We start from the raw sequence: 26,719 nt of genomic DNA, 5'->3' as shown, positions 1-26,719 counted from the left end.
TTTAGAAACTTTAGTCAGTATTTTCTTTTGGATGTAACGCTGTAGTTAGGGATGCCTTAGATTTATTGGACCTTGTGTGTTTTCCCTCATGGTCAGCCCGAGGTTTCCCTGATCTGGACGGTGAAAATATCCTCAGTTGATTTCATCTCCCAGATCTTTTTGTTGTTGTGTGATTGACTGAGAGCCGCATCAGATTTATGTTTTTAATGTAATATATTGAATTATGACAATTAATTCTTTTGTGTATTTTATTTACAAAACAAAAATCTAAAGAGGCTGGAAATGTGCAACATTTTGAGACAGTATTTGTTGCCACTGATTGTTGTCCACAGTCACATTAACACAACTGCTGTTTATTTATTTATGGTCAGTAACTTGAACATCTAGTCTCCACAGCTTCGTATTAAAGCGGGGGATAGGAACCTGAATCTGGCAACCAGCTCTGTTGCCGGTTGAGTGTAAACTCAAGTCAAACATAAGAAACCAGCGCTGTACCGGAAACGGAGCGTGCTCAACTTCAAAATAAGAAGCCTGGACTGCGGCTGTATGAAGCAAACGGTTATTTTCCCTTTTTTGACTTTTTGGAGCTGGATGTTTTTTCATCCTGAAGTCTACCTGTGAGTCAGGCGGTGGTTTTTACCTGGATGACGCCATCATAACCATACTTCAAAGTCACAGTGAAGCCCAACACCAGAGGGCGCTTTTCCCCACAGAACATCAACCCTGCAACTCAACATCAACTGCATTTACTTTCCAACCACAAAAGCAAAAACTGCAGCGTTTATTTCATAAAACATATGTTCTTTTTGCCTTCATGTGCATATTCAATATAATTTATATATTTATTTTTTTTGTAAACAGTGACGAGACACTTCACATGATGTTACACCATAAATTCAATTCAGATTAAGTTTGTTAAATTATTTCTATTCTTATGTTTGTACTTTCCATTTCAGATGATTTCCACTTTTGCCTGCATGTGTGTACTTTTTCTGTTTGTGTTTGTTATGTGGTCAGTAAAAGGTGCAGAGATCTTTTGAATGAAAGCTAAATAAAGTGAAGCTGACGTCTGATCAGCTGTTTGTTTGTTTCTTATTAAAAAATACATCTATTTGGGGTCTTTCCTGAGGAAATGTTGCCAGGTTCGGCAGCCATGCTCTTATTGTGACAGCGGAGCCGGAAGCCGCCGTGCTCTTCCGTAGCTTAGCCTAACGCGCTATTATCACAACAGATCAGACTGAAGCGGAGCGGAGCTCTTCGACTTCACTTTCGGAGCTAACTCTTCTGTCTAGTCCGACTCCGGGCTTCTCCCGTCGGCCGTGTGTCCCCGGTTCGTCTTCAGAATGGTGAAGGTGTCTTTTAACTCGGCTTTAGGCCAGAAAGAAGTGAAAAAGGACGCAGAAACTCTGATTCCGGAGGAGGACAAAGTGAGTAAAGATGGCTGTTAGCAGCGAGCTGTTCGATCAGTCCGGTCCGGACGGTTTCACTTAAACTACCGGCTGAATTTGTCCGGTCGGTTCTGATGACTTTACTTTATCGTGAGTCCGGCTCCTTCCGCCTGTTGCGTGTTGTTTTTAAAGTGTGAAGGGAAACGGTTCTGTTGTGTTGTTGTTCTGCCTCCACGTTTTAAAAGTCTGAACTGAAGTAGATGTTTTAATTTAATCTGAATCGGTTTCTAACATCGTTTTTACATAACTTGTCCGTGTTTGTCTCAACCTGCCGGTCAGTTCATCACAACCAGAAGCTGCTGTTTCTGCTGAAAAGTGTGTCTCACTGAGAGCAGACATGTCCACATGTCGCATGTTTAAAGGGTTAAAGGTGTCCGGATCTAAATCCGGTTCAGGTTTCAGGAATTCTGGAACCTTGTGATGTCATAACGAGGCGGTCACCGCCCCTCAGCCACGCCCACCTGGACCTACCATCCAATTTAGCAGGTTTTGGATTTATTGGTGTTACCTGAAACCTGCTGTATTCTCAGTGGATGGTTCAGAGAACAGTCAGCCAATCAGAAGACAGCGAGGCTACACACAGACACTTTAATTCTACAGTTCTACAGGAACAGTAAAGACAGGTTGACCTCTGAAATCATGAATGTAAATGAACAGCAGCTGCTAAAACACAAGCAGGTCAGGAACACTTTTATTCATCCTCCATGTTTGTCTCAGCCTGTCCAGGTTGATGTGACCCAATCAGGGACAGACTGAGGGGGGTCGGTTACTGTTCGTCCACACAACCCTGAAGTTTCCAAAATAAAACAAAAATTGTTCCAAAAACAAAACTGTAGTCTCATATTGACTCTCCTGGTTATAATGAAAGTACCTTAGAATAAAACATGTATTACACATTAAAAGGGAGCTTGGAGGTTGACTTTATGTGTCTGAGTATATAACAGACTGCTTCTCTGCAGGCATTGCAGAGAAGTTGAAGAATATGTCATTTAGAAGTTACAGGTCAGGTCCACAGGAGCAGTAATTGAAGCTCAGTTGTTGTACAGGAGTCTGACGTTTTTGTGTATCTGTGATCTCAGGTCTGCAGACTAGCCAGTTGGACCGAGCTCCAGGGTTCGCTTTAGGAATTTTATCTCGAACGTGTCCTTGTGGCCTCCTGCCTTTTGTCTGTTGTTGCTCCTGCTCAGGGTGTTTTATTTTTCGACTTGCTGCGTTCAAGTTTTGTTGCCAGTTTCATCAGTTTAGCGTTCCATTCAGCGTTGAATGCAGCTCAGAGCTGTAAACTCAGCTGTGGTGTAGACCGCTCGAGGCCCCGTCTCCACCCTGTCCTCAAAGCTACGCAGCTGCTTCTCACAGGAAGTTTCAACTCCGTCTGCAGATTTTCAAACAAGTTGTTTTCCCTTTTGATTGGATGAATATGACTTTGGAGAGCTGAGAATCATACGACGAGTCAGTGGAATAGATGACAACTAAAGTCACACTGAGAGTTTTCAGGTTTTGACTCTTTGAGACTGATCTGTTCTCTTGATCTTCTGTGGCAGGTTAATAACACTCAGTCTTTTGTGGTTATTTTGTGGTTGTGCTAATGAGGCTTATTTTTCACCCCAGTTCCAGGTTTCAGTCTGTCTGATTCATCTTGATAATGGCAGCTTAATGTTTTTCTTCAGGGGGTTTAAGTCGACAGGCAGCAGACCCCCCTCTCCTGTTCTGGGGGGATTTTTCCTGAACAAAGACTCAAACTCAGCTACTTGTTTATTATGACTGGCTAAGGCTAACAGAGGCTAACTACAGCCTGTATTAAAAAAGGCGCCGCAGACCAATCGTTGATTTATCTGCCAGTATCACCTGAGACGCCATGGAAATGTCTTTTATTTTCTGTGTTGTTGTCGTTCACATCTCTTTCTCTTCCTTTTACTTTTCTAGAATTTCCCTTCTCCCTCTTCAAAACGCTTTTTCTTTGTTTCACAGAAGGAAACAAACAGAGACTATTCTATGATCACAGACTTCCCTTGTTTCCTTTGTCACAAACAATCATAATGAAATCATAATTGGCACCGTGTGCAGCTTCTTGTTAGTTGTTGTTTTTGTGCGTCTTCAGGTGGCTTGACAGAAGAGACCAACCAGCTGACCCCTGAGACAGAAAATAGAGCCAGCTCACTATTTAGCTTGATCCCAATTTAGCTGATCCTGCATTAGTCTTATCGTCTGTGTTTGACCGGCAGCTTTGGAGACAAAAGGGGATGTAGTTTGTTTCCTGGTGGACAGGAAGCTGCAGCTTATTTTACAGAAAATAATCTGATTGACGTCGCTGTGATTTTCTCTCAAAAAGAAAGTGAAAAAATGCTCAGGTCTCTGCCAGGAATGAGAGTTGAAATCCCCACTTTGGCCTTTTTCTTATAAAAAAGTCTCCTCATATTCAGGGTCAGCTAATTGTTTCTGACTCAGTTCAGACTCTGTTCTCTGTCATCGGAGAGAGAGAAGCTCAGAAAGCAAAAACAAACTAAAAGCACACACCGACTGTTTCTTCATTTTCTAGAACAAAACCGTGTAAAGCAGAATAACCAAAGAAAAGTTCCTCTCATGTTTTTGGGTTGTTCTAAAACCAATCTGAAATTCCTATCTTTATCTGATCAGGAGTTCTGCTCATTCTTTGGAGCCGTGACTCCAGATGTTGCCAGCAAATGTGGCGTCTGCCCACGTCTGTCACCTTTATAGACGGTCTGGTTCATGGCCTTTGTTCAGGACTTTGCTCCCTGAACTCCCTGATATCATTACAGTGTTTTTGGAGTGCTGCTGAAATAAAAACACCATCAACACTCCCTTTAATAATCAGTCATGTAAACAAATTATTGATTTACAGTTTCTCGTTGTTGTAATTTCATTTCTTTCAGCTGCTCTGGACTTCACTTGAGTCAAATGAACTTTATTGTTGGGGATTTACGTTGGTGAACTCAGAGTGCCAGAGGACACACACCAACACATTCAGCATAACACAACACAACATGAAGCTGTCAGAAAATACACAGAACACCATAAAAGTCAAAGATAAGGTGATGCCAAGTGTTTCCGATTGTTACACAAACCAAACGTGTCTGAAAGCACCTGGACAATGACAAACGCTCTCCCTCAACACACAATAATCAGAGCTGATCAGAAAAACTGTCCACACCACAAACAGAATGTCTCCCTGTTGGATGGGGCTGAGCAGGTGATGGCTGTTTCTGACGGAGCAGTGCTCATTAAGGACCTGAACATGAGCACCGTCAGCAGAAGGAAACTGTTAATCTGCAAAAGTCCAACTGTGCCTAGTAAAGATAAGACGCTGATTAACTCCATCTAATCCTATCTGTGCACGCAGCACAGACAGAGCTCAGGTTAAATGAGACAAACAAGCAAGAATTTAAAATAAAAGCTTGAGTTTGGACAGCATGTTGACAATGACACCGCAAACCTTCATGTGACTGAAGAATGTCTGCTCTGTTTGTCTGATTACTTTCAGAAGTGTTGATGCTGCCAAAAACCTTTATTCCTCCTGATTGTTCTTCCTGTTTCCTCCTTACACTGCAGAATCAGCTCTTTCAAACAGAAGTTATTTCAGATCTGGATCAGTCTGACTCTCTGACTCCTTCTGTGTGTTCATCCATCCATTCTCCTCCTCCATCTTTGATAGTGACGTCTAGAGTCACGTCTCTACATTGGTCACTCCTATTGGCTGTGCTGGTTGATGTCACAGCTCCAAAGACTGAGAAGAAGTACGAATCAGATAAAGATAGAAACTTCAGATCAGCTCTAGAACGACCCAAACACACGAGAGGAACTTTGGAAAAGAAGGAAACATTCAGTGTGTTTTTTAGTGAGTTTTTGTTTTCTGAGCTTCTCTCCCCGATTCCAGAGAACAGAGACTAAACTGAGTGACAGATACAGTGGACTCGATTTGGCCCAACAAAGTGTCAAGATATTATTAATGAGGATGGTCACATGCCATGTTGGACCTCAGCGATTGGGAATAGAAACATCACAGTGTGGTTTCTGGAAGTGTTTACATTTTCTGCAGTGAGTCTGATAGAAGCTGATACTCTGGAGCAGCAGGCAGGTTTATCTGAGAGCAGCTCTAAGGATGCTTTATTAAGACACTCCGGCTGGAGCTGACCTCACTTTACCGTGGACCGTGGTGATAATGCGAGGTTGTGGGAGCGACACTTTATTTTTACATCACTGCTTTTACAGACGTGTTGATGCTTCCTGTGTGAGCCTCGTGCCAGATCGCATCAACTGCTGCTGACTTCATTAGACGAACAGTAAGGAATCTTAAACAGTCAGTTGGACGCTGATGTTAGGAAGGATTATTGATTTATAGATATTCTGGGGCAGATGTTTCCATGAAGACATCTCCTTTCTTTTTAAAGGATTAGAAGTCAGATTGGTTTGTGATGAGTTTTTCAGTTTTTCTCAGTGACATGGTCTTGTTTTACCCCATGAACCTTCATCTTCATCAGGCTATGAAGCAACAAGCTTCTGTACCTTTAATCCAAGAACAGATGAAAACTCATGAGAGATGAGTAAAAACTAAAATTACACTGTCACTGTCTCAAAGAAGTTTATTTTCACTCTTTTCTGATGTTAAACGATTGATGGAGAAAATAATCATGCGGTGAAATAATAAAAACAGCAGTGAACTGAAAGCTTATCGTGGTTTACACCGACATACCTTCTGCAGCTGATTCATTCTGATATGGAAATAAATGTAAATCATTTCCATCCCTGGCTCTCTTTGTTTATGAAAATGACTCAGCCCGCCCTGCCTCCCTGTTTGATGGCTGCCCTTCATCACATTTTGTTCAAACTCAAACCGCATCAACTGATTGGAAAAGGAAGTAAAGTTCACAGGGAAATCATGACGAAGCTGCTGTATGCACGTACAACAGGTCACCTGACAAACGCACAACCTGTTGTGTGTGTGTGTGTGTGTGTGTGTGTGTGCAGGATTCTAGTCTATAATCAGTCAGACAGGGATTCACCCCCATGGGGTGCCGTCCACTAAAACTCAGGAGGCCGAGGGGACCCCAGCACCCCCCAGAGAGTTCTGAGACGACCTACAGAGCTTCCCCTAAATCCTTTTTCAACATCCCCTAAACACAAGACTGGATTAACCGGATCAACCATTAGGGCAATAGGGCATTTAGCCAGAGGTAGTTGCCCAGGGCCTAGGACAGACCTGGTTCAGGCCTCAGCCTTGTCTCTGCTTGAAAGAAAGAAGAACCAGACTGAAGGAAACCCTCTCCTTTTCTCAGTTTTTGAGCTCATCCGTCTCAAACTGTGACACAGACATCTTGTTTTTCCTTCTAAAAAGAGGCCCGATGACCAAAATGCCATTCTCTTTTGCTCTCCTGTTTCCTGTCACTGGACTTCCTCCGTGGTGGCTCTTCTCTTTAGCGTTAGCCTTTCTGTTTTTGTCTTGTCTGGTCTCCTGTGGTGGCTCCATACAAATGATTGTTCTTGACTGAAGTTTCTTTTCATCATTGTGGAGCCTTTAAATGTTGGTGGAGTTTTAATGTGACTCACATTCAACATGGAGATCTGCTGCCAGTTTGGGTCACATGTGGTTTTAACCATTTTAAACTGTTTGTGAACCAGAATTTAGAAAGCAACATTTTCTGTTGTCAAAGCTCTGAAGTCTGACTGTAAGAGTGTGTGCGTGTGTGTGTGTGTGTGTGTGTGTGTGTGTTGGAGGATGGAGTTTCAGCAGACTGAAACTGAATCAGTCCTGGACACTGATACTCTACCTGTCATCACACAGACAGAAACACAAGCTGAGCTCAGGTGGACAACAAAACGAAACCTGGACTCTGGGTCTGAAGAGCCTTAAAGCCTGTTCTATCTAAAGACCACCAAAGACAGATGTTAGATAAACACTGGCTAAAAAGGTCCCTTTAGTTTTACAGATATCAGTGTCACTGATTCATATTTAGGCCATTCATTAAATAATCAGGAAACACTGACCGCCTTCATTATCTTTCAATTCAGTTGTTGAATAAAAGAAAAGATGAACATAAATTCATTGTCTGTTGGTCGATTTGACTACAGATGTTGAGGTTCATAAAAAAACTCCCACAGTTGTTTTATGTAATGGTCTCTTCCTGTTCTCATGAGTTTAACCTGGTTTATCTTTCACAAACAGTCACAGCAACATGTTCCTCCTCTTCTTCCCACCTCACTTCTGCTCCTCTATTTCTGTTCTGTCTCTCTTCTCAATATTCTGAATGTTTAAGATAAGAATAGAGCAGATTTCTGGAAAACACCTGACCGAGAAGTCACCATTGGTTTGACACCATGGTTTTTTTGGGTGGTTCAGTCTGTCATTTACCCAGTAGCCCCACCCCCTAACCCCTCCCCTCCTCCTCTAAATGGAGACTCATTTAAAAAACGAACATCATGTTGTATTTCAGACTGAGACCATAAACTCATCAGGAAAATGTTTACTGAGGAGGAGGGACATTTTCCCATAGACTTCAGTGTCTAACTTCTATTAAAGCCCCCTGATGGCCGCTGGTCACAGACTGATGAGCCCCTTCATTTTCTCCTGTGCGCTGAGGAACATCCTCCTCCTGTGGTTTCATCCAAAACCAGAACTGTTAGGATCCTCTTTTCTCTGCCGGCTGTTTGCCAACACTGTTACACAACACGGAGGGTTGTGTGTCTGTTAATGTGAGAATGGCCCGACACTGACTCAACATGCCAGTCTTTCAGGGGACCTGGTCTACAAAGATCTGGTCCCACCTAGACCAGGGAGTCTGAACTGAAGTGGTCTAAGGAGCACTTTCAGTTTGTCACCGGCTGTTCCTGCCTTTCGCACTGCGCTGTGGTTAGTGTTGCCGAGCAACCTCGATTGTTTCCTCACAGTAACTTGGTGGTTTCAGGTCGTTGGTTTGAACCGTTACTGTTGAACTGAGATGAAACACAACACTGGCATTAACAGTCTGATCCTCAGAGACTGGCTGTAGCAATGAATCCTGGGATATAAAACAAAGATCAAAGTGATTATTCCTGCAAGAAATTGAATTTTCTCTGGAAACTGTGACGCAACTAGATATCTGATGGAGGTGTGTCAGAAAGTCTTTCAGATAAAAAAATATAAAAATCTTCCTCTGATCTGATGTCTCTGGAGCAACGCAATGCACGATGTAACAACACACAACAATTTTTCCTCCATCTGATAAACTGCAGCTCCTATGAGTCAGATCTTGAACCTTTTCAACATTTCTGATATATTTTGCTTATTTGAGCAGTTTAAGGAGAAATACCCGCATTTTTGAAGACGGCCCAATGTTTGGAGGCTTCAACACGTCTCTGGGCTGGAGAGGGTTAATGACAGCAGGTTCCACAGCCTCAGATCGGCCTCTTCCCGCCCTCAGAGAGTCTGAAACGGGAGCAGGTTGGAGCTGGAAATGTGTTGGGACTCGTCCTGAAAGATGCCATATTTTTCCCTGCCAGGACAAAGTCCACCAGCTGTCCCACTCTGAGACACACACACACACACACACACACACACACACACACACACACACACACACAGTGAATGGACTTGCTGCTGATTAACTTTCTATTGATCATCTGTCTGTAGAAAACACACAAAACGAACACTGACAAAAAGCAGGAAGTGAAACCTGAGCCGGAGTCAACATCTGATGTAACCAGAGTCGACGTCTGACCTTTGACCTCCCTCATTGTTCCATGGCACGTGTTGTACCAACAATGTTTGAGCTGGACTGCCGATCAGTCGATCTTTAGTCCGTCTCTCCTGTTGGAGGTTTTCAGGCTGTTCTCCCTCCTGATGAGTCACCACGTTACCGTCTGTTTGAAAAGATGTGGATCTAAACAAGCCTTTGTTTTCTTTCACACACACAGACACACACCCATCACACCCTGGCCGCTGGTCGTTGAGGCAGGTTTGGCTTCATGTTGTTAATCAGAGCTGGATCTGAATCCACATGAAGTTCTTTTGTTTGGTCTTAGATTCTTATTCCGTGTTTTTACTTCCCTTTACTAAAGAGCAGCTGCAGGAGTGAAAGGGAGGCTGAAAATCAACAGGAAAACAATCTGCAGCATAATCAGTTTTTTTAAATCAAGCAAACAACACAATGCCAAATATTGAGAAAAGAGATCCGTAGCTGCTGCTTTAACTCACAGGTTTTCTGAAGGCCGAGCTCATGTCAGCAGACTTTAACCAGACCATGAACCTGGTTTCAGGCTGATCAGAGTTTAATGGAGGGGAATTCTGTTGTCTGGAGAATTATCTCTGCAGCTTGTTAAACTCTGCCACAGATGTTGGAGGAGGAGGAGGCGTCAGCGACATTTCTGAGGGTGATAATGTTTTTGATTTATAAAAAAAAACAAAACAAAACAAAAAAAACAGCAGAAAGTGAAATTGTGGGAGCAAACAGAAACCAGGAAGTGATTGGTAGCTCTGATATCTCCTGTGATCTCCTGTTCATCAGGGTTTGATTAAAACTGAATGAATAAATATAGAGGAAATACCCAGACCTCAACCTGTCTAATCAGCCTTCTTCATCTTCTCGTCAGCTGCAGGATGTGGAGGCGGCTCTGGCTGTACGCCATCAGTCCCGAGCCTGGTGCTGGTGTATGTGCCTTGGTCTGGCCCTCATGATGTCTGGAGTGGTGGTGGGAGGAGCCTACCTTTACCGCTATTACGTCCTGGAGGTGAGCAGCCAATCCCGCCAAGGGTGGAAAAGTGAGCCTGACAGCAGCGAGGTAAAACGGGCAGCATTGTGATGAACATACAGACCGTTCGTCAGAGTCTGAGCATTAAATATGTAAACATCCTGACTCAACCTGACGGGCTGCAGCAGGTCAACGCCAACCCGGACTTGGACCTGCCTCAATGCTCATACAGCTCCCACACTGGTCCTGATCCAGAACCCATTCACTAAAACTAAATCATCTGAAGCTTTGACAGTTTAGGGGCCACATCCTTTAGAGGATCCGGTCTATGAAGAATCTGATCTGTGTGCTGGCCATCTCTGCAGCGTTGTGACACAAACTGCAGCTCCTGATCCAAACGATCCATCCTAAAATACCCAGAATGGTCTCATCCTCAGCTGTTCTGTGTGTTTTTTGTGTCCTTCTTTTTGTCTCCTTTGTCCTCCAATCCTTCCTTTCCTTCTTCCCTTGTCTCCTACAGGAGGGTCAGGTGTTTGTGTGCGGAATGAAATACCGTGAGGAAGACTTCATGATCCAGGAGGAAGAGGAGGTACGATTCAGCACTTTCACCTACATTAACATCATGAGTCATCACAGATGCAGTCACTGATTGGTTGGCAAACAAAAGGAAATTGAACCTGTGACTGACGTGACTGACTAAATGTTTTTGGGATGTAAACAAACCAAGTTTAGATTAAATCTGAGTTCAAAGGTTTTAAAGTCGTTCCTGTCCATATTCATTTCGCCGGCCTACTTAAATGAAGATGATGATCATCACAGCTAACTGGTTTGACTGGTCACAGGTGGAGCTGGACCAGCAGGCCAGACACCTGTGGCAGGTGGAGGAGAGGATCCAGGTGCTGGAGAGGGAGGAGGTAGAGCTCATCAACGTCCCTGTACCCGAGTTCGACGACGGAGACCCGGCCGACATTGTCCACGACTTCCAGAGAGTGAGGACGACATCTTCTGTCTGAGTCACTGACGCTTCAAAGGTTAACTGACTAAAATAACTGGTTGTCTTCCTGTCTCAGAGGCTGACTGCCTATCTGGACCTGAGTCTGAACAAGTGCTACGTCATCCCCCTCAACACGTCCATCGTCATGCCCCCCAGAGACTTCCTGGAGCTGCTGGTAAACCTGAAGGTAAGAGATGATGTTTCTGCAGCAGCTTGCTATTCTGAAGTTTCTGTCTTTATCTGATCAGGAGTTCTGCTCATTAATGATGAAAAATCAGCTCCAAATATCTGATTGTATTTATTCTGTCAACACAATAAATTCAGACCAACCAAACAACTTCTTGACGTTCTCATCGGGATTAGCTGGTTTCAGTCATGATCGTGTCTCTCTGCTTTTTTCTGTCCAGGCTGGTACCTACCTGCCTCAGTCCTACCTGGTCCATGAGGAAATGATCGTGACGGAACGTCTGGACCGCGTCGACCAGCTCGGATACTTCATTTACAACCTGTGCCACGGCAAAGAAACCTTCAAGCTGCAGCGCAGAGACAGGATTCTGGGTAAGAGACTGACACTGTTAGATCACCTCTTTACTAAGTGATCAGTTATTGACAGTGACAGATAATCTCCTGTAGAAACTATCACTTTCCTTCCTTCATCCTCCAACATAAAAAATCCCCGTCTCTAAATGAGACTCCAGGGGACATAAACATGTCCAGTCCATCTTACCAGCCCGGTTCAGTCTGAACTGTCAGGACCTCCTTAGAGAGAAGAGAAGGCTGAATGGTTCAGGGTCTAACTGGTTCCTGTCTTTCTTCTGGTCTTCCAGGTCTGCAGAAACGTGAAGCTCTGAACTGCCACAAGATCCGTCACTTTGTGAACAAGTTTGTGGTGGAGACTCTGATCTGTGAGGCATGAGACGCCGGACTGCCGCTGCCGCCGGCGCCGCCGGCTCACAGCTGCTCTTAAAGTCACTGGCGTGCAGTGAGATTGTGTTTTTGATGCTCACCTGTCCTTTTTTTGTTTCTTTCCTTTAGGTAGTTTGAGTGAGTGAGTGAAGTGTGAAGCTGTTTGGGAAGCGTTCCTCGATTGTGAAATAAAGAGGTGAAGAGTCAAGTATTTTCTTTATGAGGTCTTTATGGGGGTTTCCTTCAGAGAATAACAAGCTCACTCCGCTGAGTGTAAAAGAATAAATTATTTTAATCAAAATAACTGCAGTTATAGCATCAGCATATATTTTATTAGACTTGGTTAAATCTTCCTTTTCCTTCAGTACAAACATAAATTTGAGGAGAAAAGGTCTTTTGTATCACTCGCCTGGATTTCCCAGGAGACTTTTTTTTGTGTATTTTGTCTGCTGTAGTTATTAATACACTGCACCTGCTCTTAACTGGAGAATGGTCTTAAAATGAGAGTGTGGACACGTGGTTCTCTCCTCAGCTTTAAACCAAGAAAAAAGGGAAGGAAAATGATCTTAAACACAGCAGAGAGTCCACAGAAACACACACTCACGTTAAAATCTTTTTCATGAGGGTTGTCTGTCTCTTTTTGAATGTGTAATTTTTTTGGATAACTCTTCTTGTACTAATTTGTGTATATAATCTCTTAAAAGACATGAACAGACCAACACAATAAACAACAGAAACAACAGCTGCCGTCTGACTTTTTTCTCTGACTCAAAAGTATTCAAGTGTAAACTTTGATTTTGATCACTGACAGTTCTGAGGCCTCCAGGATTTTGTCTGTTGGCCATCTTGTCGATGTTTGGATTTCTCTTAAACCTTATGTAAGTAGTTTGTTGAGCAGGAAGCGGTGCCAACCTCTGAGCACATGACAAGGAAGAGGAAGACGTTACAAACTGTTTTGGAGAGACAGGAGGAAAAGCAGAGTGGACACTGACCAAACTGGTACCTGGCTTTGGAAGGGGGCCGTTTGTATGTGCATGTTGCAGCTGACATGACAGGAAGTGCTGCGATCTCGGGATTAATACATTTACCACTGATCCGAGCTCTGTCATGTCACATGACTGCATGTGTGAGGTCATCACCTCTGAGGGCTGTCACAGGATCAGCTGTCACGGCAAGCGTTCAGCCTCCATGTCATCTGATCACAGTGGAAATTTGTTCTTGATTAAAGCACTAATCAGATGGACCTAACACAAGTGGATGATGGGAAACAGGCCAGGTGGTCAGCGGTGGAGGGTCACCCTGACAAATCACAGAGAAGGTCGTTTAGTGCGGCAGGCTGCTTTACATCCAGTTACTTATGTTCCACATTATTTCTTCAGGTGTAACAGAGAAATTACTGCACTCACTATTCAAGATCTGGATCCTTTGAATGCACAAATGTAAATTTCATATAGGCTCAGATTTACTATATTTACATCAGTGTTTCAGACACGCACACACACGGCGCATGCCTGGCATATCATTCTTGGGTGTGTTGTCTGACGACAGCAACATGATCTGAGACTGAATAAAACCGCAAACCTCTGAGGATTTAAATAAGGATCCTGTCTGTCTCTTATTCTGTGTGTGTTGGAGCTGCTCTGTCATTGAGTTTGTTTATATATCAGAAAGTAATGAAGCATTTCATTTCTTAAATTCACTTTTAAGATAGTCGTACTTCAGTCTGCAGATTATTATCCAACATTATGATCAACATGACGAAAGCAGCCAGCAGATGAAGTGGTGGGAGAAGTGACCACAATGTTTCCTTCAGTCAGTTAAAATCCACCAAATAATCACAATGACCAAACAAACAAATACAACTTTATAGGACACGTCTGATAAATAAGATATCAGAGATATCAGGACAAAAAGAAGAGGAGTGTTTTGGATGCTGACTATTTAAAGTGCGATAGAAACATCAAAAATCATGATACATTCACTGTCTTCTGTCTAAAAGTGGACATTTTACTTTCTCAGGTCAAGTTTCTCAGATTTAGTTTGAATTTTCCATCACTGAGTCTCATCACAGAGCTTGATTTATTTAAACGACCTAAACTTCATCTCCCAGAGTTCCACGCGGTTTCCCTCCACGCTCGCCGTAGCTCGCCGTCGCCTTTTCTTCAGGCCACTCGGACGTTAAAACTCGTCGACGTCGCGTCGTTTCGGGAGTGACGTCATTCCGGAGAGCCCGCAGGTGAGTCGGAGTTGGATTCAGACTTTCATTTGACGGAGAAGATAGAAATAAAACGTTATTTTAGCTCAGCAGGCTAACCCACCTGTAGCCGTCTCCATGGTAACGGAACACTTCCGTCACAATGAAAAAGGTCAAATTTCTCCTCAGAGGTTACACATTCATTTAATCCGACAGATAATCCGGAATAAAACTGTCCGAGGCTAACTTAAACCACCGGAGCTGACTGGAGCTGACGGACATCTGACTGAGGATCGATAAAGATGGAGCACACTTTCTCTGTTTCCTGTTCCAGGTGTTATGGACAGCTATGAGGTCATCCGGCAGATCGGACAGGGTTCCTTCGGGAAAGCCTTCCTGGTCAGAGACAAAGCTGGAGGCAGACGTTGTGTGGTCAAACAGATCAACCTCACAAAGGTAACATGGCACTCAGGTGTTCATGTGATATTTATGTGAAGCACCATCAGCCAGACAAATCCGGAGCTGGTGCTGTTGGGCTGATTCTTTGCTTCCGGGGCTTCACTCTGAAGTCCAGCCGTTTTTGGTCAGCGGCCATTCAAACATCTGGCAGTTGAAGGGACGGATTATTGCTTTGCTCATGTGTTTCCTGCTCAGATGTCGGCGAGAGAAAAGGAGGCGTCAAGGAAAGAGGTGATGCTGCTGTCCAAGATGAAACATCCAAACATTGTCTCCTTCACAACGTCATTTCAGGGTGAGTGCGACTCTGCAGTGAGCGAGTTGTCTTTATCTGTGTGTTCTAAGTCTGCCGGCATCTGTGTGGCTGTACAGAGGGAGGGAGCCTGTACATAGTGATGGAGTACTGTGATGGAGGAGATCTGATGAAGAGGATCAACATGCAGAGAGGAGTGCCCTTCACTGAGGACCAGGTTCACACACACACACACACACCTGATTGTTTTTTGGAGTAAAACATGTTAAAAGCTGTGTTTTTCTCAGATCTTGAGCTGGTTCATCCAGATCTGTCTGGGCCTCAAACACATCCACGACAGGAAGGTTCTCCACAGAGACATCAAAGCTCAGGTAACTGTCCTGAGACGGACGAGACGTGTGATTTACTGGTGAACTGCAGCAGCAATCGGCTGACTGACTACAGTACATGAGGAGGAGCTGTTGTTAACATGAACAAACTGATGTCTATCTGATAAGTAGGATTTGAACCACCTTAGTGCAGTTCCTTTAATTCCAATTTCATGTTCCAGTCTCTGTAGTAAATATTATGATCTATGGTGTCGAATGCAGCACTGAGATCTAGAAGGAGATCTTACTCCTTCTAGATCTTCTGAACTCTTATCAGAGTTCAGAAGGTCTGAACAAAGAGCTCGCTGTGAGCTCCCAGAATAAGTGACCAGAGACCACGGCCCAGTCTGTCATCGGTCATATCTGTCCACACACGTCCAGTCACTGTTTCTTTGGTGGAACACAGTTGTGCTTTCATCCCGGCTCTCCCTCTGCTGCAGAACATCTTCCTAACTAACAGAGGGATGAAAGCAAAGCTGGGGGACTTTGGAATCGCAAGAATGTTGAATAAGTGAGTCAGTGTCATGTTCACACACACACACACACACACAGACAGTGACAGTGCAGCTGTTGATCAGTGAGAGCTCTGTAACACATGGAAAAGTTCCAAACAAGTCGTTATCATTCCACAAACTGTCGACCGGGACACGTAAACAGACTGGACAAAAAAACTGAGCTCACCACAAAGTGGCAGACGAAGCGGCATCTGTAAAGGCCCCAGACAACATCCACGTCTTTTCACACACAGAATGAATGAGACCAATTAAATCAAATTCACCATGAAGTACACAGAAAAGAGGAAACCAATTAGAAATAAATAAATGTAAAGACTGAAGACCATCATCTTATATCTCGTTTCAGTTGTTGTGATTGGTGTGAAATGAGCTGTGACATCAGAGGAGACAGAGAAGAAGTGGGGGGGCTCTGTAAACACAGCTGGCAGTTAGTCGTGGGAAACCTTCAAAGAATCGTGTTCAGTATTGACAGCTGGTACTTCTGTTCTGTGCTCTTAATCTGAAGGTGGCCGATTCACATTGAATCCTGAGTGTGTTGTGTTTGTGAACTTTGTCGTGCAGCACCATGGAGATGGCCAGGACTTGTGTCGGGACACCATCCTATCTCTCCCCTGAGATCTGTGAGAACCGGCCGTACAACAACAAGACGTACGTCCGTCCACACAAAACACACAACATGAGCATACACAGTCCTTCTGACCTACAGTGGCCTAAAGTGGACAAAAAACTCAACCCCACCGTCGTAGCTGTTTGGCAAGTGCAAATCATTAAGTCAAAAACTCTAACATTAGCTCCATGAATTAGGCACAAATGTTGTTTAAAAAGTTTTTAGTTTGTTAAAAAGGAAATGAAGCTAATCAGACTGAAGTATACTATTGAAGAGATGCATGACGTCACATGAACATGACGAAAGATACCAATAATGCTGTTCAGGCTCCCAGGTGAACACTTCCCTCACAGGCAGAGGTGATCAGTCCCAGTTGTGTTTTAACCAAATAACTGTAGCTAAACACACGTTGAGGTGGTTGGCTGTAAGAGAGAAAGGTCTTTGAGGAAGCAGACTAGCTAAGGAAGAGGACAGTCCCAGCTGTCTGGACATGTCTCCCTGTCCCTGGATCAGCACTGAGGGTTTGATTAGAGCTCTGTGATCATACTTTCATTACCACAGTGGGGAGTTCATCTCCACGACATGTAGAAACATACAGAGTCACACACAGTCACACCAACAGGAAGCCTCAATGTGTAGAAAACACCACAGTCTTATTATCGTTCTCTGTTTTCATACAGCTGAGGTCATGGCTTCCTCTTTCCCACACTCACAAAGAAATGCTTGTCTTTCTATACTTGTGAGACATAATCTATCCCTGAGCCCCTTTCCAACCTGAACCTGAGCACATAAAGCCAAGTCCTTTAAGAAGACACGAAATATCCTCAGTGTCTGAAGATGACCTCATTCTGTCTCATACTTGTCCTCACAAAGATAGGGACAACCACACACACTCATGCACACACACACACACACACACACACACACACATACACATGCACACGCACATGCTTGATCCCAGGCCAAAAAAGGAATGCCAGAGCAGATGTATTCCTGCAGAAATGACTTTTCTGTTGATAGCTGTGCTCTGATTGGAGACTTTGTTCCTGGAGTTTATGACTTTAGCTCAGGGGGACAGAGGATCGAGCTCGGCCCCGCCCCCTCATCCTGTTTCAACAAGATAGAAGTTCACTTACACAACACGTTTGGGGAGCGATGTTTTCTGTTGACTTTATAGAGACACTCAGTCAGACACAGTCATGGAGACATTGCTGTTCAGATTCATGTCAGATTGTATTTGAAGTCCACCTTAATGTAATGTGTGTGTGTGTGTGTGTGTGTGTGTGTGTCTGTGTCCTGCAGGGATATCTGGTCTCTGGGCTGTGTTCTGTATGAGCTCTGCTCCCTGAGGCATCCAGTAAGCTGCACCACGCCCAGAACATCAGCAGCTGCTCCACAGCTGGAAACACACCCAGCTAACACTGAGCTAAGGCTAACAGACTAATGTAGTCCTTCATTTTAGAGTGAGGACAAGTCAAGTAGTGCTAATTAAATGAGCCAGTCATGGATTCCTGCACCGATTCTCATAGAGCTCCATCTCCAGTTGAAACAATTCAGTGTTGATCACAGCAGCCAACAAACCTATTACTGGATTTTTGTTATCTGTTAACAGACAGCTTCTCCTTCCTGTCACATCTCCACTAATGAAGGGAGAAATTTTGAATAATGTCAGTAAACAGAAGGACATGCGTCCTCTGTGTTTACCTGCAGTTTGAGGGCAGCAGTCTGCGGCAGTTGGTCAGTAAAATCTGCAGGGGGCGCTTCACCCCGGTGTCCAACCGCTACTCCTTCGACCTTCGTCTTCTCATCACCCAACTTTTCAAGGTCAGACTCTTTATCTTCACTGAGTGATGTGAGATCAATAAATGAGTTCACAGAAACAGACAGTGACAGTCTGAACCCGTTCTTTACACAATTATAGTTTTAACTGTTAAAATTATCTCACACTGTCGGTTAGTTCATCGTACATGTAGGAGAGATCAACCCCCCAACAATGGAAACCCCACTTACACATCTCAGACCCCCTGAAAAGGCCGTACAGTCAAAAGGTTTAAGGTTTAAAGGTAGACCTCCATGTGGTCTCAGTCAGCGTTCTGATCAGCTGGCTGACTGTTACTGGAGTGACAGAGAAGCCTGACAAATAAACTGAGAAATTCTCATCTGCACTTTCTGCACAAACAGGAAACTGTTGCAATGACTTTCTCAGAGTTCTTGCACAGTCTGAGACGTTTCTATTAATCACTCATGATTTTCTGGGTTCAAACTGTGAACGCTGTTTGAAAGAGGAAAGTATAACGCTGACCGGAAACAGTCTGAGCAGCTGTTCAGGATGTTCTCCTGGTCAGGACAGGAGGAAGCTGCTATTGTGTTTCTGCAGATCCTCCAAACAACACAACATTTAGTTTTGAGCCATTTTGATCAATTGTACTGCTATAATTTTAAAGTTGATTTATTTAGCACTTGAATACAAACTGCTTCACAAAGATAAACAAAAGAAACAAACACATGGAGACAGATTACTTTGAATAAAAGTAAAAAATGAAAAGCAAACAAAGCCAGTGTTGTTGTTGCCCCGTTGTCTCAGCGTGTGTTTCTACAGTTAACTGTCAGTTTAAATAGATAAAACACAAAGGTGAATGGTGAATGAATCTATTTGCTGATTTTGTTGCTTCCATTATCTCACACACATGAACATGTCTTAGGTGAACCCCAGAGACCGTCCCTCAGTCAGCTCTGTCCTCAGACGGCCCTTCCTGGAGAAGCACATCTGCAAACACCTGGACCTGCAGGTACTGAGTCTCAGTGAAGGTTTCAGTTTGGTGTCCTGTTGATGAACATCTGGAATATGTAAAACTCCAAAATAACAAGAATTCAGTTGTAGGAAACACATCAAAGAATTTTACCTGAATCTTGTATTAAGTGAGATTTCTATTAGACTAAACTGAGGAACCAGATTCTCTGGGGTGACTTCTAATTTAAAATTCTGGATCCTAATTTAGAAAATGAAGTCTACTTGTGTGTGTGTGTGTGTGTGTGTGTGTGTGTGTGTGTGTGTGTGTGTGTGTGTGTGTGTGTGTGTGTGTGTGTGTGTGTGTGTGTGTGTGTGTGTGTTCAGGTGATGCCGGAGGAGTTCAGCCCCACGATGCTGCATCAAAACAGAGCAACAACATCAAGATCTACTAAAAGAGCAAAGCGCACACCAGGTTACACACACACACACACACTTGAATTTTTAGAGCACTATCCAGCTCTGAATGGGGACCTGATGACACCTACAGGTCAAATTTAGTTTTACCAGCTTTTGGTGTTGAAACACAAAAATCCATAATTAAAAAATGTAAATGTTCACCTAAAGATCTAAAGTATCTAAATATGATCTGCTGACATGAGAAATATTTCCTCTGTCTAGAATCACTGATGTCAAGTCTGGCTGATGAAAGTGCTTTAAAAAAATACTGAACTGAACAACACACATACACTTCTTGTTAATCTACCTGATGTTCTGCTCTCGAACAGATAAGCTGCCCAACTCCAGAGGACCAGAGGGGCCCAGGGCCGCTGGGAAGAGACCACTCACTAAGCCGGCCTGGAGAGTCCACCTCAGGGTCCAGAGCCCTTACAGCCCTCTAAGAGTAATAATAACGTTCATAACCTCCACACTCTGCTCCTCCTCCGTCACTCTATCAGGGAACTCTTCTACTTTTAAAGTAGGCCTGATGTTTAACTTGTTCTTAACAGGTAACTTTACTGTTGTACCATAAAGCAGTTTGTTCTCATTGGTGTTTGACCTTTTATTACCTCCCTGTTATAAGAACAGTGTGATCCTTCCTGATTTCAGCCTCTTCATCAAAGATGTCCAGCTGCAGACAGAGATGCCGAACAGCCCAGTCAGCGGTAGGAACCTCTCCTCACTGACCCAATCTGACCTCACTGGTATCACTGTCTGACATCCTGTGATGCGTCACTGCTGCAGGTTGAATGAACATTACCAGCTCTACCACGCTCAGCTGGACACCCTCCAGAGGAGGGACGAGGAGAATGGCCTTCGTCCTCTTCGTCCTTCTCAGGAAACGGACCTGGCTGCTCCTCCTGTGGAGCCATACCAGCTGTGAGTCACAACTACTGATCAGCCTGTTGACTGTATTCTCTGATGATCTAAACATTGGGGGGAAAAAGTCAAGCTGATGACTAATTGAGCAGATTGTTGCAGATTAATTTTCTGTAGATGATTTGTTGAGCTTCTTATATCAGCTCAGTTTTAAGCCAGCTTTCAAGATACAATCTGACATCTGTAGAGTGAGAGCAGTCTTTGGATCAGGCTCCCAAAATGTAGAGTTCTTCCTTTTGTTTGTTGTTGTTTTGAAGCTGTGGTGGTTAAGCTCTTCTCTACACCTTCGCTATCAGTGTGGCTGCAGCTCGAGACGAATACCTGCAGAGGAGGCAGGACGCCAACCAGTACAAGCTGAGAGCAGAGAAACAGCTGGTAGGACGAACCTCAGCGCCCCCACAGTCGCTTATTATCAATTCTGCTGATAAAACCAGCAGTGCAGAAATATAAAGTACAAGATCCTGAGTCAAGCCTCTGATACTGTTAACTGACAAAACAGCCTCTTTGACCTTTGACCTCTCCACTCTGACCATCAGGGCCTACGTCCATGTACAGCCGAGTGCATCAGGAGGCCGGGGGATCAAGAGCCGGAAGTGGGACGGCCTGAGCGCCAAAGGCCCCCTGAGGACGGGAAGCAGGTGGGACAGCAGGTGGGACAAACTGAGTGCCAGTGATCTCTGTTATATATCAGACATCTCTAATTAAACAGCAGCAAAGGCCAATAGGTCATCAGGACATAACCAACACCTTCAACACCAAGGTGTGTGTGTGCGTGTGTAGGAGTACCTGCATCAGCTGGATCTCATCAGACAGCAGTATCAGCAGGAGATGAGGCAGATGAGGCTGAGAGCTGACACAGAGGTAATCAGCTGTTTCATCGCAGTTTCAACCAAATCAGCTCATTCTGAGGGTCTCTGTCTCCTTTTGACCTCTGACCCCCATCAGGCTCAGTCACAACAGAAACACCAAACATTTGTGGTGGAGACATCCAGACACCCAGAACCTTCTGCAGATGGTGAAGAGCAGCAAGAAGCTCTACCTCCTCTGCAGGATGCTGCTCTCAGGCTGGTCAGGGGTCAGAGGAGGGACAAGGTGAGATCAGAGTCCAGTTCACCTGTCCCACCTGTCGACCAACTGAGACACTGAGATCAGACAGGAAATCTGGTCATCATGTTTGTTTGTCATCTGTGCAGAAAGGAATCATGTTTGAGATTCGGTTAGACGACGACGGTACGAGAGGAGACGGAGCGAATGAAGAAGAGGAGGAAAAGGTAAAATACGTCTTTGTTACATCTCTTCCTCTTCTTCTTCTTTCTCATCATCTCTTCCTGAACAGGACCTGGACCCTCTTAACCAGACTTTGATCTTCAAGGAGGGGGAGGAGTTGATGTTCAGGGATTGGTCAGAGCTGAGGAGAGGGTGGAGCCAGAGGACACCTCAGACTCTGCTGGATGGACTCGCCAACATGGCTGTGAACTCCGTCTGCAGCACTGCAGCAGAGGCTGAGCGAGGTCAGTGAGACTGGCCTGATCCATCAGCAGTTATCAGAGATTCTGATCAGCATCACAGTCCAGCAGCTCAGTACCTGTGGAGGAGGTGAACTCCGCCCCCTGTCACTCATGAGCTGTAACTGCAAGAGCAAACCCCAAACACTAATGCACCGGTCCTGTTCAGATATTCAAATCTCTGTTCTAACTAATGTTAATCAACAAAAACATTCCTTTATTTAAAAGTAAAATGATTCCAATATTTAAATTAAATGACTAAATGAACTGAGAGCTGTGTAATGTGTCTGATGGCAGATACAGAGTGAATCTCTAAAACTCTAAACATCTCCAGAACTGTGGTGGGACGTTATGGGGGGTTCACATCAGATCACCTGTATTTCCTTTGTTGCTCTTGACCCTCAGGTGAGGAGGGGGCGGGTCGCAGACAGTGGATGGACGGCCCGCCACGCACGCTGTTGAGGGCCCTCGCTGAGGCCGAGCTCACATCATCAACTGTGGCTGAAGGTCAGACCCGACTGATGACAGCAGACGAGGGATACCTGAGAGGTTTCCTCCCGTCTCTGACATCATTTCCTGTGCAGGCAGCTCCACCTGCTGGATCTGAATGTTATCGATGGCTTTTGTGGCATGTTTACTGTTCAGGGTTAGAGGCGGAGCAGGACGAAGAGGACGACGACTCTGGGGAGATGGATGAAGAGCGTCTGGAGCCGAGGTCAGATGATGACGACACGTAAGTCAACACTCGTGGCTGATTTGTTGATCTCACAGCTTCAGTTTCTAAAATGATGAGTCTAACTTGATATTACAGAATCAGAATCACCTTTGTCATTGTAAATTAAAGGCGATTCTGATTCAGAAGCTGTAACTTTTCACAACATGTAAAGTATCGATCAACTTCAAAACTTGAGATCAATTAAACTTTCTCTGGTCTGGTCAGGAACTTCGAAGAGTCGGAGGACGAGCTGAGAGAAGCCGTGGCAGACTCAATGAAGAACCTGTTCATCATGGAGGATGAAGCAGAAAGCAGAGAGCAAGGGGTGGAGGGTGGAGGTGCAGAACCTCAACAACCAGAAGTTAAGGATTCACGTGCAGACGTCAGTTCCTCTGAGGCCGAAGGTGGAGATGCTCAGTGAGTTCTTAAACAGCATCAGACGACTCCAGTCAACCCGAGAAGAAAGACTCAGATCTGATTGGACAGTGAAGTTCAGCCTCACAACAGGTTTAACTTCTGTGACATTATGTTTCCTGTGTGTTTTTCAGAAAACAGCAACAGTGAAGTGTGCTTGCTGATTTGATTTATTGCAGTATTGAAGCATATTTTCAGTTTGTCAGTGAAAGATCATCCTCATTACATGGACAGACTTAAACAGCACAAATACTTCTTTCAAAATAAAAGCTCTGTAAATAATTTACACATAACGTCTTCTGGACTTCGTCACAAACAAGAATGCAGGAAATTAAACAACATTTAAATAATAGATTTCGCCTCAACCCATAAAGTTTTAAGTGCTTCCCAAAATACACGTCATTCACTGAAAAATACCATTTCTAGCCCCCAACATTTCAGTAACAGTCAGTAACTGACAAATTATCACATCAGCTTAAAAATAAATCCTCCACACTGAGGCTGCAACTCATGATGGTCCAATCATCTGCCAACTATTTTCTGGACTCATAAAATCTGTCAGACACTCAGACGTCTAAAAATATTTACTAGAAATTAAAACTTCTTTTGTGAGAAGCTGGAACCACCAGCAATTAATTTAACAATTATGAACTGGTTGACAGACCAGTCGTTCAGCCAATGTTTGGCATTGGTGGTGGCCAATAAAAAGCTGATGCTTTGAAAAGAAAATAGATTAAATCACCTGACCCTGGAGGTTTCTCATTGGCTGTTCAGAAAGTCAGCAGAAAACAGCTGATGAGCTGACTGGGACTTTATTTTAGCTTATTAACTAATTAATCTTGGTTTACCCAGCTGGAAGTCAAACTTCATCACAGCGTTAACGATCTGTTGGCGCTGTAGTGGTGGGCGAGCGTTCAGTGAAGGTCCTCGATGTTTCTGTCTGATTGTCTCACTTCCTGTCAACAAGGTGAAAACTGAAATCTCTGCTTCGTGTTGTGTTTGAGTCACTGTCGGCTGCTTTTCTCTTATTTTTGTCTCTGTTTTCTAAAAATGTTGGAAGTTTGTTTTAAACACAGATATGACCCTCAGCCCCAAAAACAAATCCAGTCCTGGTCCCTGGTGGTCCTCAGTGCTCCAGTCTGCTCATCAGAGACTCCATGGCGGCTAAGAAACAAGCCTCAAACTCCTGGTCGGAGAACCGTTCCACAGAGCGCCGGGCGTTACGACAGATCTCCAGTCTTTCTGCTGGCGACAGCTTCAGGATGCTCTCCATGGCAGCAGCATAGCTATCCTCACTGTCAGCCAGGAAACCAGTCTGTCCGCCTTCGTACGGGACCACGATGTCCAGCTTTGGACCTCCAGACTTATGGGCAAGTACAATGGTCCCTGCTGCCATGCACTCCACCACGCCTAGGACAGGGGGAGGGGAGACAGGTGGAGTAAGGGGGACATATACAGACTTATATTGATGGAGTCTGACAGAAGAGACTTGTGTTGTGACTATGACCCTTTTGTGTGGTCTCTTTGTTACTGCTTGTTGAGGGTGTGTAACACAGGTTGTTGCCCTCACCTATTCCAAAGTGTTCGTTCCACATGGTGTGCAGACCGATGGTGGCGTCCACCAGCTCCCTCTTCAGCTCCTCAAACGGGACGTTCAGTTTGAAGACGACGCGGTCCGACACCCCCAGCTCCTGACAGAGCCCGCGCAGCATCAGCACCCTCTCTTCGTCCTCCTGGTTTCTGCATCCACCAATCAGCACCAACCGCAGCAGCTCCCAACCCCCGGGCCCCTCCCCTTTCCTGTCCAACAGTTTGCGAAACGCCCGAATCTGCAGCCGGTGGTCTTTCTCTGGCCTGAACTGACCCACAGACACAATAGAGTGGCACTTCCTGTCCGCTCCTCCTTCCTCTCTGTTGCCCAGTTCCTGTCCCAGCTCCTCCCAGCCTTCCTCCACCTCATCTTCATCCTCCTCTTCCAGGGGGACGTCCAGGAAGGCCCTGACGTCGCAGGGCGGGTAGACGACGCTGGTGCGGCTCGGGGAACGCCACAGAGCCAGGATGTGACCCAGAGTCCAGGTGGAGTTTACCATGATGACGTCGCTGCAGGAGCCAGCGAGGCCGTACAGAAGGGCGAAGCAGCAGTAATACACCACCTTCACCGCACTCAGCACCGGATTCCTGGAGATGAAGTCAGCGTTGTTGAACCTGGAGGACAGAAGACGGAGAGGTTTGAGCCCTCAGGTCCAGACGGTGGTTCTACAGCTCGGTGTGTCTGAACCCGGGGGGGGGGGGGGGGGTCACCTGGGGTTCCTCTCTCTGACCACAGACAACATGTCGGTGCTGACGGTGGGATAGTGGACGTAGCTCGCCACCTTACAGCCTCCCAAGTAACGGAAGATCGGCAGGGTGAAGGCGTAGCCCATCGAGTCCACATACAGGTCAGGAACGAAGGCCATCAGAGCCTCCCAGCCTGAAACGCACAGACACACAAACCTCAGCACTTTTAGCCTCTTGGACCTGAGCTGTGTCTGGTCTGGTCTCACCGAGGAACATGGAGCCGGCGCTCTGGCCCAGTAGGGTGAAGTGGGGGTAGGAGGCCGCCTCCACCAGCAGGCGGTGACGCAGGAAGACGAAGGTGACCGATCGGGGCAGCGTGATGTTGAAACGCTGTCGGGCTCCGTCCAGAATCTGCTCACCTGTCACACCTTGGTCACCCGTGTAGACCACGAATGAGACGCTGGGGTACCTGGGCAAACAGGAAAAGCGTTATCAGCTGCTCTTTATTCCACCAACATCTGGATGTGTGGCTGTACCGGTTCATGAGGGCCCTCAGGGAGCACCACAGGACTCTCTCCCCGCCTCCTCCGGCGTTGCAGTACGGGTGGAAGAACGCCACGGCCGGGCCGCCGTCCTGAGCCCGGCGGGTCTTCCGGCGGCCCTGCAGCCACATGCGGAGCCCCAGCAGGACCAGCAGCAGGACCAGGGTCAGGACCAGGCTCAGGTAGGCGCAGGGGCCCACCAGGGACCACAGCAACCTGAGGGCGGACACAACAGAGCCGTGAGCTAACGAAGCTAACGTTAGCCACAGAGAGCCGGACCGGGTCGGACCGGGTCGGACGGAGGCTGCGGGCTCAGGTTACCTCATCAGGTCACAGAAACACGGAGAGAAGTGATGCTGGTGTTCGTATCCGGCCATCTTGACAACACTGATGACGTCAGCTGAAGTCAGCTGACACGGGCCGCCCTCTGATTGGCTGAGCGTTTGTTGACCGAGACTTCGCTGACATGTGACTTTTATTTACGTAATTTTAATTTCAATGTGGGACTTTGATTTGATTTGATTTGTTTTGTATTTTAATAACTTTGATTTAAAAACAGTGAAATACAGCTAAATAAAATGGAGCCAACTGATCGCCCTTTTTTGTCTTTCAGTTTTCTCTCTGGTTGCTCATGGACCGGTGGTTCTGGTTCTGGTTCTGGTTCTGCTTCAGGACTAGGAGCTGTGCTGGGAATCATCGTGACTCAAAAGGATATTAGTGAAAAAGGTACACAGGTAG

At 45.3% G+C, this 26,719-nt stretch overlaps 3 protein-coding genes across 8 annotated transcripts; 2 read left to right on the top strand and 1 right to left on the bottom strand.

Annotated features, from left to right (window-relative positions):
- Positions 1–1,203: 1,203 nt before the first annotated feature.
- Positions 1,204–12,769, top strand: itm2bb (integral membrane protein 2Bb). Of its 2 annotated transcripts, none has more exons than XM_029530220.1 (7): positions 1,204–1,427; positions 10,029–10,217; positions 10,648–10,716; positions 10,970–11,116; positions 11,198–11,308; positions 11,529–11,679; positions 11,949–12,769. In XM_029530220.1, exons 1-7 carry the CDS (start codon positions 1,344–1,346, stop codon positions 12,035–12,037), a joined length of 840 nt encoding a protein of 279 aa, XP_029386080.1. In that variant the 5' UTR covers positions 1,204–1,343; the 3' UTR covers positions 12,038–12,769. The 2 variants fall into 2 exon arrangements, with proteins under 2 accessions (XP_029386080.1, XP_029386081.1); XM_029530221.1 differs by having other exon boundaries at positions 1,206–1,427; positions 10,029–10,166.
- Positions 12,770–14,203: 1,434 nt separating this feature from the next.
- On the top strand, positions 14,204–24,649 carry nek5 (NIMA related kinase 5). 5 transcript variants are annotated; one of them, XM_029492892.1, is made up of 23 exons: positions 14,204–14,263; positions 14,438–14,677; positions 14,876–14,972; positions 15,050–15,147; positions 15,218–15,301; positions 15,739–15,809; positions 16,375–16,461; positions 17,723–17,777; positions 18,131–18,244; positions 19,123–19,209; positions 19,536–19,623; positions 19,937–20,052; positions 20,259–20,314; positions 20,394–20,528; positions 20,825–20,903; positions 21,065–21,166; positions 21,309–21,389; positions 21,474–21,620; positions 21,722–21,799; positions 21,865–22,039; positions 22,439–22,540; positions 22,679–22,766; positions 22,974–24,649. In XM_029492892.1, exons 2-23 carry the CDS (start codon positions 14,561–14,563, stop codon positions 23,167–23,169), a joined length of 2,253 nt encoding a protein of 750 aa, XP_029348752.1. In that variant the 5' UTR covers positions 14,204–14,263; positions 14,438–14,560; the 3' UTR covers positions 23,170–24,649. The 5 variants fall into 5 exon arrangements, with proteins under 5 accessions (XP_029348752.1, XP_029348753.1, XP_029348749.1 ...); XM_029492893.1 differs by having other exon boundaries at positions 21,065–21,178; positions 21,901–22,039; XM_029492889.1 differs by having other exon boundaries at positions 21,065–21,178; positions 22,974–24,647.
- On the bottom strand, positions 23,315–26,375 carry LOC115035177 (GDP-Man:Man(3)GlcNAc(2)-PP-Dol alpha-1,2-mannosyltransferase-like). The gene is made up of 6 exons (XM_029492894.1): positions 26,303–26,375; positions 25,976–26,197; positions 25,706–25,908; positions 25,464–25,632; positions 24,733–25,367; positions 23,315–24,572 (listed from the first exon to the last, which is right to left on the bottom strand). Exons 1-6 carry the CDS (start codon positions 26,356–26,358, stop codon positions 24,289–24,291), a joined length of 1,569 nt encoding a protein of 522 aa, XP_029348754.1. The 5' UTR covers positions 26,359–26,375; the 3' UTR covers positions 23,315–24,288.
- Between the last annotated feature and the right edge of the window lie 344 nt (positions 26,376–26,719).

The sequence above is a fragment of the Echeneis naucrates genome, chromosome 21 (assembly GCF_900963305.1).
Source record: "Echeneis naucrates chromosome 21, fEcheNa1.1, whole genome shotgun sequence".
Classification (NCBI taxonomy): Eukaryota; Metazoa; Chordata; class Actinopteri; order Carangiformes; family Echeneidae; genus Echeneis; species Echeneis naucrates.
This window is presented reverse-complemented; position numbering and strand designations above follow the sequence as displayed.

Excerpts from the sequence above, each read along its gene's own strand:
- itm2bb (XM_029530220.1), top strand. The coding sequence starts at position 1,344 with ATGGTGAAGGTGTCTTTTAACTCGGCTTTAGGCCAGAAAGAAGTGAAA. Across the intron at positions 10,218-10,647 it reads GTGAGCCTGACAGCAGCGAG|GAGGGTCAGGTGTTTGTGTG; the intron begins GTAAAACGGGCA and ends TGTCTCCTACAG. Across the intron at positions 11,309-11,528 it reads AGCTGCTGGTAAACCTGAAG|GCTGGTACCTACCTGCCTCA; the intron begins GTAAGAGATGAT and ends TTTTCTGTCCAG.
- LOC115035177 (XM_029492894.1), bottom strand. The coding sequence starts at position 26,358 with ATGGCCGGATACGAACACCAGCATCACTTCTCTCCGTGTTTCTGTGAC. Across the intron at positions 26,198-26,302 it reads TGTTTCTGTGACCTGATGAG|GTTGCTGTGGTCCCTGGTGG; the intron begins GTAACCTGAGCC and ends GTCCGCCCTCAG. Across the intron at positions 24,573-24,732 it reads GAACGAACACTTTGGAATAG|GCGTGGTGGAGTGCATGGCA; the intron begins GTGAGGGCAACA and ends CCCCTGTCCTAG.
- nek5 (XM_029492889.1), top strand. The coding sequence starts at position 14,561 with ATGGACAGCTATGAGGTCATCCGGCAGATCGGACAGGGTTCCTTCGGG. Across the intron at positions 15,810-16,374 it reads ATCGCAAGAATGTTGAATAA|CACCATGGAGATGGCCAGGA; the intron begins GTGAGTCAGTGT and ends TTTGTCGTGCAG. Across the intron at positions 22,040-22,438 it reads TGCAGCAGAGGCTGAGCGAG|GTGAGGAGGGGGCGGGTCGC; the intron begins GTCAGTGAGACT and ends CTTGACCCTCAG.